Source organism: Diospyros lotus, chromosome 3 (genome assembly GCF_014633365.1).
Source record: "Diospyros lotus cultivar Yz01 chromosome 3, ASM1463336v1, whole genome shotgun sequence".
Classification (NCBI taxonomy): domain Eukaryota; kingdom Viridiplantae; phylum Streptophyta; class Magnoliopsida; order Ericales; family Ebenaceae; genus Diospyros; species Diospyros lotus.
Genome location: NC_068340.1, coordinates 9961043 through 9971069, shown reverse-complemented (window position 1 = coordinate 9971069; position 10027 = coordinate 9961043). Strand labels below are relative to the sequence as shown.

Below are 10027 nucleotides of genomic sequence, written 5' to 3'. Positions count from 1 at the left end.
GAGAGAGAGATGGGTATGGCTGTGGGGTTGTTGAGGGTAAAATAGAAATTTTAAAAAATGTTAGTGAATTTGGCCAGAGTGGCTGTGGAGAGTAATTTTGATGGCCGCGAATAGAATTTCCCAAAAGGGCAAGATGAAAGGGGGAGGTTAAATATTCAGGAAACCGTTGAACAAAGGGATATCAACTTACAAGTTACTGGTGCTAATTAGTGACCAAGGGGAAATAAAATCAAGCCATCTAGTTATCGGGATCAAAATTTTACTAGCACTTATTCTTGTTTCTTTGCAAGTCCATTTGATGATGAAGAGCCATCTTGTTTTAAAGAAGCTAAAGGTTTTAATTAAAGAATGGGAGCATGGAATGGATGACGAAGTTAATGCTCTTATTAAAAATGAAACTTAGAATCTTGTGCCTAAACCCAAGAATGTTCAACCTATTACACGTAAATGAACGTATAAGATTAAAAGAAAAGTAGATGGAAGTATCTAATAGATGCAAAGCGAGGTTGGTTGCTCGTGGATTTTCACAAAAATATGGAGAAGATTATGAGGAAACATTCAGTTTGGTTGCTAAAATAACCTCAGTACGGTTAGTACTCTCCTTAGAAGCTTGCTATGACTGGAACTTATAGCAATTAGAGGTGAAAATGCTTTTTTATATAGAGAACTTGACAAAGAAATTTACATGGAGTAGCCACCAGGTTATGTTTCAAGCTCACACTCAAAAGTATGTTTGCAAACTAAAAAAAGACTTTTTTATGGATTAAAACAAGCTCCACGAGCTTGGTATGGTAAAATGGCCCAGTATTTGCATTTCTGTGGTTATATTTCTCCACAATCAGATTCTAGTTCATTTGTTAAGATACATGGAGGTGTGTATGTGATTTTCTTTTTGTACGTTGATGATATGATAATATCGGGCAATGATGAAAAGGAAGTTGCTAAACTTAAAAGAGAAACTTTATGTTCGTTTTGAGATGAAAAATCTGGGGAAGTTAAGTCACTTCCTTGGTTTAGAAGTGGAGAATTTGGAAAATGGAATTTTTGTGTAGCAAAAGGGCTATGCAAAGAAGCTTGTTGATAGATTTGGTTTAAAGCAAGCAAAGAAGCAATACATTCCATTAGAACCAAATTTGAAGTTGAAGCAGGATGACGGTTCTCTCTGTTTGGAAAATAATTAATTGACAGAAATAGACAACAAGAAGTTGAAACCCGAGGCGTGACAAACGTCACTGTCTTTCAAGAGTATTTTCCACCTCTCAATAAAAAGTGCAAAGACTCCGGTAGACACTCTCCCAGGATACAACGGGTACTTCCAAATCTGCCACACTCACGGTATTTGGGAAAGTAAGGGAAAGTAAGGAGAGCAAGATACACAAAATGAACCCAGCAACAAGTTTGAAGCAACAGCAACATAATGAGAACAAAAAAGAGCAATAACAAGGATGAGAGACAACAAATGAAAGTATAGCAGTAAGGGAGCAGCCAACAGGAAGACCGGCAGTAAGAAACGCAACAATTAAATAAAAATAGAGAGTAGAATGCAAACAGAGAATAAGACTGAGGGAAGATGTTTTTCTACATTTTTGCAAGTGCATCGAGGGCTGCTTTTATAGGCGCATTAAGGCGAACGTTGGGGGAGGAAGACTCGGCCATCGGATAAGGCAGATGACCAATTCCGCACCACAAAGGATAGGCGAATAAAATAGACTGAAGCAAGTGTGGGAGACTTGGTCAGCCACGACTTGGTCTCACTCATTTAAAATATCAGTATTTTACAACACTCTCTTGGTTAATCCCCAATCCTATTGTGCCCTTGTTGGAAGTCTTCTTTATCTGGCTATAACCAGACCTAATATTGCATTCTCAATTGGGTTGGTTAGTCGGTTTATGCAAGAACCAAGAAAACCACACATGGAGGCAGCCAAGAAAATTTTGAAGTATGTTAATTCTACTATGGAGTTGGGTTTAGTTTACAAGAAACAGATGGATTCTGTGTTACATGGTTTTACTGATACTGATCTTGGTTGTGACTTGGATGAACAAAGTCCAAATTCGGGTATGTTTTCATGTGTGGAGATACCAGTATTTCTTGGTGCAGTAGAAAACAAGATTCAGTTTCACTTTCAACGGCTGAAGCAAAGTATAAAGCCACTGCTCTTGCTGCACAAGAATGTGTTTGGTGTCGAAGACTTGTTGAAGATGTTCATTTGCCTATAATTAAATCAGCTCCCTTGCTTGGAGATAATCAAAGTGCTCTAAGAATTGCAACAAATCCTATTTGTCATGCCAGAACGAAACATATTGAGCTGAAGCATCATTTTATTCATGAAAAAGTTGTCGAGGGAACCATACATGTATCAGAGGTTCGAAGTAAAGAAAATATTGCAGATATCTTCCCCAAGCTGCTGCTGAAAGTACAATTTGAGCTTTTGTGGGAAAAACTTGGAATTGGCTCAATCAAAAAATCACTTTTAAGGGGGAGTGTTGAAAATATTAAAGTTGATTTTTTCAAAGCCATTTATCATCTCTTTGTTTTATGTGACTTTTAGCTTTCTGTGTTAAATATGAGTTATGTGGTTATGTTTTAGTTATCAAGGAATTATTAATGCTAGTTCTAGTTCGAGTTTGTAATGTTTGGAACACAGAAAGTTATCAAGTCTTGTTCGTTTGTGCAATACATCTTCTTGGAGGAATATAATTTCTGGGTTACTTGTGTTCCTGGTTTTGATCTTAGCTTGTAATCTTTCCTTGACTACAGTCTCTAAGTCTCAACATACTTAGGGTGGGTCAAGTAGTAGTTTTATGCATCACCTTTGATACGAGCTTCAAAAGAAATGCAAGTTCATCCTGGGAGAGATGAGGCATGCAAAGTGTTCCCTGTCTTTGCTTTGCCTCTTTCAACTTCTCTTCTTGGCCCTCCTCTTCTACCCGCGTGAACTCTGAAACTGACTCTGAGATCTCTTGTACTAAGTCAACAATCACTCCATCAACCCCCAACATATGCTGCATGTATACTACCTCCGCCACATTACTGCATGCCCACAATTTCGTTGATAGAAAGATGAAGACAAAGAAGAGGATTTGTACTCACAAAGAAAGAATCTAAAACAACAGATCATAGCTTGTGATACTTACTTTAATTGGCCATAAGTTATGAGTGAAAGGCTGGACCCTTTAATTTGTTTTACAGCTCCAGGGTTTCTTAGGATGGCTTTCACCTCACAAACAATCCCTTGCAAGCCACTTGCCAAACAAAGCTTTACAGCCTCTTCCAATGAATTCCGTCTTATGTCCTTGTATGTTTTGGATCCTCCATTAGTGAGGAAAAATACCTGGATTTAACATTAGGACAGCAGAGAAAGTTAAAAATCACTGGAAGAATTATTCACTCTGAGACTTCATTGGATGGATATCTATCTACACTCTGAGACTTCATCTGGATGGATATCTATCTAGACTTATTGAGTTTCATCATGTTTATGCTGTTGAAAAGTGTATTTTTCTCAGGAAATTTTCTATAAATTTACCATCAAAGGGAGCAAGGTGATAGTCCTTGGTAGTCAATTAGGATCCATTACCATTTTAGGCTCAAAATTGAATCATGAGAAAGACCATAGCACTAAAAATATTTTGTGGGTGAAGAATATTTTCTTACGGGATAAGTGGTCTGCAGCTTCCTCATCAGCTGTGCTGCATCAGGATGAAAGCTTGAGAAGATAATAGCTCTGTCTTTGCCATACTCATAAACCACCTAATGATGAAAGTTTAGTGTACATTAGAGCTATTTGTAGGCCATGAGACCCGGGGGGGGGCACAAATTGTAAGTTCAGATAAGCAGACGGGTAAAACAGGCAATCGTACCTTCAACACTACTTGTAAAGTGTGAATCATATCTTCCTCTTTGTAGACTATGTTATCATCAAACTTCAATTCAATGTTAAAGCCAAATGAATGTTCAACCTTCTGAAACACCTCTTCCAAGGTGCAAAAAGAATCATCATTTTCAACTTTCCATTCAAATATTGTTCCATCTTTTGTTTTCCTAAACAGAGGCTTTCCCACCTGTTTAAAATGGAAAATAAAATAATTGCACGTAAAACGACTCATGCTTTATACAAATCAATGTAAATCATAGCACGAGAAGAAGTACAGCTCATTACATCTTCAGGCTTCTTTTGGGGTCCATAGGAAAGAAATTCAGCTGAAGTAAGATCCGTCACCCTCTTCTCAACTATTGCTCCCTGAAAACCCAACCAATCAATTAGAATGTGAACTTCAAATGGAAAGGATTAATAGAAGATAATCCTTGTTCTTGTAACTGGATAGAGAGGGAGCAGCACATTGCATTATGTCCAAAGAAGAGGCATTAGAGCTAATTTCCTGACCTTTTCTTCAGTTAAGATGTAGTTGTCATGGAAAATGACTGGACAGTCATCTTTTGTCACCTACAAAAACAGGGTTCATTTACAGTTTCGCCTAATCTTCTTCATTGACCCATTACAAGCACCAAAAAAGTTCAAAAACAAAAAAGATAAACACATCAGTATGTGTCAAGAAATTAAACAAGAGCATTTGAACATAATTTGAAATATGCCTAACGTAGAAGTGCTTGAGATAGAAAGGAGAACAATATAAAGCTTTGAAACTGTGAAAGTGATGGTCCGAAAGCTCAAGCTCACAGAACTAAAAGCAATTAAGATGTATGTATATGTTGTCAGGCAACCAACCAGTTAGAGAAGGAATTCAAGGCTAAAACTCTTCAATGTTCGCACACAAATATATCTACGTATATACGTGTAGACCTATATATATGTGTGTGTGTGTGTGTGTATGACCCAGGCAAACTATTGATTCAAGAACGGGTACAGCAGGCACATAGAGGCTAATAAAATATGAAGCAAGTTGATGTCCATACCATATGAATGCGCCTATACACCATAGGCAACAAGTTTAACTGAGTTTTGTTGAACTGGCCGAAAAGCCTGAAATTCAAGGCCAACCTAAGCTGGACCAGGTTGTCAAGAACCCAGTACGAGTCCTAATATTGATAGGACCATCCATCCCTAATTGAATTTTATTTGGTAAGGTTATTGACTATGATGAAGAAATATTGGTTGCATTGGACCTGTGAACCATTTGATCTTCTGGCCACGTATATGCATATACGTATGTATTCCCATAAAATCAGAAGTTTAGGATTCAAATATATATTAACAGTATACAGAAAGGTAAACACATATCCAACTACTAAATTTTCTGAAGGGCATGTACTACTAATAGAAAGAATGGTACATATTCAGCTACTGATTTTGTGGAATTGTAGTTTTTGGTAATTTGATTCAGAACATAGTGATAAAGAAACTAAAAATTGCTTTCTTTCCATCATTGATAATGATATGCAAAAGTATTCATTAAAAATAGGTACGAAAATTGATGATTTAAAAAATGATTATTTAATATTTCATATGAAATTGATGACATCTCTAAACTGCGTATATGCATCTAGATAAGCATTTCAGTGAGCTCCACCAACCCACAAACTACCCAAAATTACCCCCATAATTTATTTCGGGATCCGCCATGGAGACCACATGAATTGTAAATTCAAAAACAATCAAAACCCAATAAAAGGTTTAAGATCAAATGAATTAATATTTGTTTCTACCCTTCCTGGAGAAAATTTCCAAGGGCACCTCAAAGAATTATAATAGAAAAAGGGAAATAAAAGAAAATTAGAAAAAAAAAAAAGAAACTCATTGACTTTTGATCCTCACCTGAACGTCGAACTCAATAAAATCAAGGAGAAATTTGCCAGCCGCATTGAAGGAGAGAATCGAATTCTCTTTGATGGATTTCATTCTCCGGTCGGAAGATTGCACCATGTTCATCCCACAGCCTCTGTGCCCAATCACCATAAACTTTCTGGGCAAATCAGAAACCGACTTTCCATCATCACCAACCTCACCTAACCACACAGTTCGTTAATTCTTCAAGCTTCAAGAACAGGACAAAGATAATTCACAAAAAACCCGCAATTCCCCTGGAAACATGATTTCTAGGTTCCAAAATAGCACGATACCCGCCGCTGTATAAACAATTTTTAAAATTTTTTTTAACACCCATCATTCAAACTCATCGCATTCCTAATTAGATACTCGTGACAACCACATCAGAACTGAAGAAAAATCCGCATAAAAATACCGTGAAGAGAAAATTTATTCAAGTAGGAAACCGATAAATTAAATAAAAGACTAATGAAAAACACCAACCTCTGAAGAGCTGCGCGAAACAAAAAGACAATGCGGCAGGATCCATATAAGGCACGTCGGAGGCAACAAAGGCCTTCAGAGCCATTGCCCAAAAGGCTATGGCGAGATCAAGAAGATGGGGGCAAATTGAAAGCGCTTTTTGGTTTTCCTTGCTTTAGCAAAGGACAAACAAAGACGGTGGGCGGGCGGTTAAGTTTCATCTGAATATGAATATTTATTGTATTTTGATGTGCATATACTGTATAAGCAAACTCTTGGACTTGGACAATCATAACCATATATGGTATATATATATATACATACAAAGAGGATGACGATGACAGAGACTTTTACTTATTTTATGTTTATATATATATATATGTACTTAAGTTGGCATGGAGAAGATAAAGTTGGCTGGACCCATGATTCTGTTCCAATTGATGGGTGACATCACAACTCAGTGTTGGACAATTGAACAGAGCATCCATGATGCGTATCCAACCCGACCCAACTCAACCCAACCCATGTTGTTCTAAATATATATGTACTTAAGTTGGCATGGAGAAGATAAAGTTGGCTGGACCCATGATTCTGTTCCAATTGATGGGTGACATCACAACTCAGTGTTGGACAATTGAACAGAGCATCCATGATGCGTATCCAACCCGACCCAACCCAACCCATGTTGTTCTAGATTTAGTGCTTGGAACTATGTGGACACTCCAAATCTACTAAAATGCACTGGAAATGGTGGCCCGCTGCTGAGAGGTCGCTAGAAGTGTCCAGACATGCATAAAGCATGGTGAACGAATGGTAATAGTAGTCCCATTAAGAAACAGGCAGGGCACGTGGTGCCTGCCTCCTCCCTCCCTCCCTGTGCCTGTCTGTTTCAGTCATGTCGTGTCATCTCTCATTAGAGATTCACAAAGGATTATTTATTTTTTTTTATAAATTTTTCTTAATTTTTAAGATACAAAGTTTGCCACGAAAAATAATTTACAGCGTGAATAATTAATTGATCCACAAAAGGTCCTACCGGGAGTCGAACCCAGGTTGCTGGATTCAAAGTCCAGAGTGCTAACCACTACACCATAGAACCACCTTGTCCGAAAGGTTAGCAATAATCTTACTAAACTGCTCAGGCTAGTCATTTAGCCTTCCACTTCCAGCTCCTGGTGTTAATTGTCTGTATGTAGAAAGCGTTACTTAGTTGACTTTCTATGGGGATTTCTTTTTCCACGTAAATGGATCAGCTAACACATGCAAGTTATAACAATGGCTAGTTAAACGTTGTCAAATATGGGCTTAATTAAGAAGTCCCAATTAGAGTGCATGGCATTTAGTTGGATTAATAATAAAATGGTCTAACGCTCTGCGTGTGTTGAGTTGACGTTTTCTTTTTTTTTTCCCCTTGATATCTCGTCATTGTAACTGCAGCTACATATTATTTTTGGGAAGAATTCATAATTAACCTCAATTAAATGTATAAAATTATTTTTAATCCTTTTATAAGAAAAAAAATATTTTTACTCTAATAAACAAACTAATTACACTCTATAACCACTTTTATGTAAGATATTTAAAATACCCTTAATGAGATTTAAAAATGAAGAGCATGTATTGCCCTTAACCTAATTTACAAAAATACCCTTATCTCTTTCACATTATCTTTCTTCGTTTCCATTCTTCCAACATTTACGCTCTGACTTTCTCCATTGTCGAAATCCCCCAAACTTAATCATTCTTCCTATTTGAGTAGAACACATATTTGGTTATATTTTGCTTAGATATCATTCCAGATCTGACTGATTTGTATGAAACAAGAAAAATTTTGAAACTACACATCGTAATCAGGTTTGGTGGAGCCAGGAAACCTGATCGGGTTTCCTTGCCCCACCAAACCCGATCATGAACTCAATCGGGTTTTATTGGGCCACGAAACCCGACACCAAACCCAATTGATTTTCTGATCATATTTGGTGGGTCAAGAAAATCGATTGGGTTTCACAGCCCCACAAAACTCGATCGGGTTTTGTAATCCAACCAAAATAGATCGGGTTTCGTGGGCCCACGAAACCCACCCCACCAAGCCCGATCAGGTTTCACATTAAATTTGATATTATCATGTTACTTAACAAAAATAAGGCAGATGCCTCCTCCAAAGTTTTTTATAAAATTTTTAAAAATTCTGAGTGTGATTTTGAATTTTTTTTTTCATAAATTACATATTTAGTTAAAAGTAGAAGATTATATTAATAATAAGATTGTTGTTTTATAAGTCAAAAATAATGAATTTGAATTTTATAACTCGTCTCTCAAGAAAAAGAAAATAAAACACACATTTCAAAAAGCAAATAAGCTTTACCAATAGTTAGGATTGACTAGCGTACACGTGTGTGTCCCATAACACCCATGGTGAGACTAATTTCTTCTTTTGAATATTGTAGCAATGGATGTAGTGTCGTTGGTCATCGTGTGGAATGAAGAATGAAATAATAATACGTACATAGGGGGTAATAAGATGTGTATGGGGGCTTACAAGAATGTGACTTTTATTGAATTGGTTGAGACTATTTACATAGTGACGGAAATTGATAAAACAAGGTATGACATCAACATTCATTTTGTAATGGAACCCTCAAGCAGTCTTTCAGCTAGTAAGTTCCTTATCAAGGATGACCATGGTGTCAAGTTTATTATGTTCGATGAAAGCAAATATAAAGTCATCTATGTTGATATGATTTGCAAAAATGCTGGAGTTTCTAACCTACATAATCAGCCACAAAACCAATTACCTTCATATAGTGGTGGTAATCAGGATGCAAGTGTTGGTATTCCACTTACATCCGCACGTAGTCCATTGTGGAATGATAATTTTGGTATATATGGTATGACTAGTTTGTAAAATGACGTTGCACACACAGATGATGGTGATAATGAAACAAATGATAATGGTGATAATAATGGTGGTCATGATGAAGAAAGAGCCAGTGTGGAGTACCTGGAAGTAAGATTTTTAGGTTCACAATTTGAGGACAACTCTTTACAAGGGAACTGGATAATTCCTAGTGTAGAAAATTATATAATTGAGGTAACATGACCCGAAGTGCCGACTCCTTGTCAGGGTGATATTTTTTATTAGGGCACACTATTTAAAAGTAAACAGGAATTGATTTTAGCCTTTGGACACTATTGTGTTGATGTAAATATGGACTATCGAATCAAACGTTCATGCACGATTCGATTTGAGGCCGGTTGCAAGGATGTGAATTGCAAGTTTTTGCTTCATGCAAGATGCAGACCCAGTTGTTCATTTTGGAATGTGGTGAAGTTTATACCGGGTCACACATGTACTCTAGACGTGAATGATTCACATTTTTGGAGTGTGAAGACTATTGTCATCGGAAGTTTGTTCTTAAAAAGAGTGGTGAGTCGTGAATATACACCTGGAATGCTAATGCGGGAGTTGTTGGAGCAGTATGGTGTGTAGATCATGTACACTAAAACTTGGAGATTGTTACAACATGCAAAGTGACTCATTTATGGCAATGCGACTGAGTCATTTCAGCAGCTACCCTCCTATTTTCACATGTTAAAAGAAACAAATCCAGTCAGTATCACGGCAATAGAGACAGATGAAAATAATCATATCTTATATTCATTTTTTGCGCTCAGAGCTTCCTTTTAGGGTTTTCGGTCTTACATAGGACTCGTTGTTGCCGTTGATGCCACCCATTTAAAAGGTGAATACAAATGAGTGATTTTTGTTACCACTT

The 10027-nt window shown here is 37.0% G+C and overlaps 1 protein-coding gene and 1 non-coding gene across 2 annotated transcripts; both read right to left on the bottom strand.

The window, feature by feature from the left end:
- Positions 1–736: 736 nt before the first annotated feature.
- On the bottom strand, positions 737–6543 carry LOC127798307 (glycerophosphodiester phosphodiesterase GDPD1, chloroplastic-like). The gene is made up of 8 exons (XM_052331780.1): positions 6273–6543; positions 5778–5968; positions 4389–4448; positions 4164–4244; positions 3865–4065; positions 3659–3754; positions 3139–3335; positions 737–3034 (listed from the first exon to the last, which is right to left on the bottom strand). Exons 1-8 carry the CDS (start codon positions 6355–6357, stop codon positions 2791–2793), a joined length of 1155 nt encoding a protein of 384 aa, XP_052187740.1. The 5' UTR covers positions 6358–6543; the 3' UTR covers positions 737–2790.
- A 735-nt stretch (positions 6544–7278) lies between these two features.
- Positions 7279–7350, bottom strand: TRNAQ-UUG (transfer RNA glutamine (anticodon UUG)). Its single transcript has one exon. It is a non-coding gene; the product is annotated as a tRNA-Gln (tRNA).
- Between the last annotated feature and the right edge of the window lie 2677 nt (positions 7351–10027).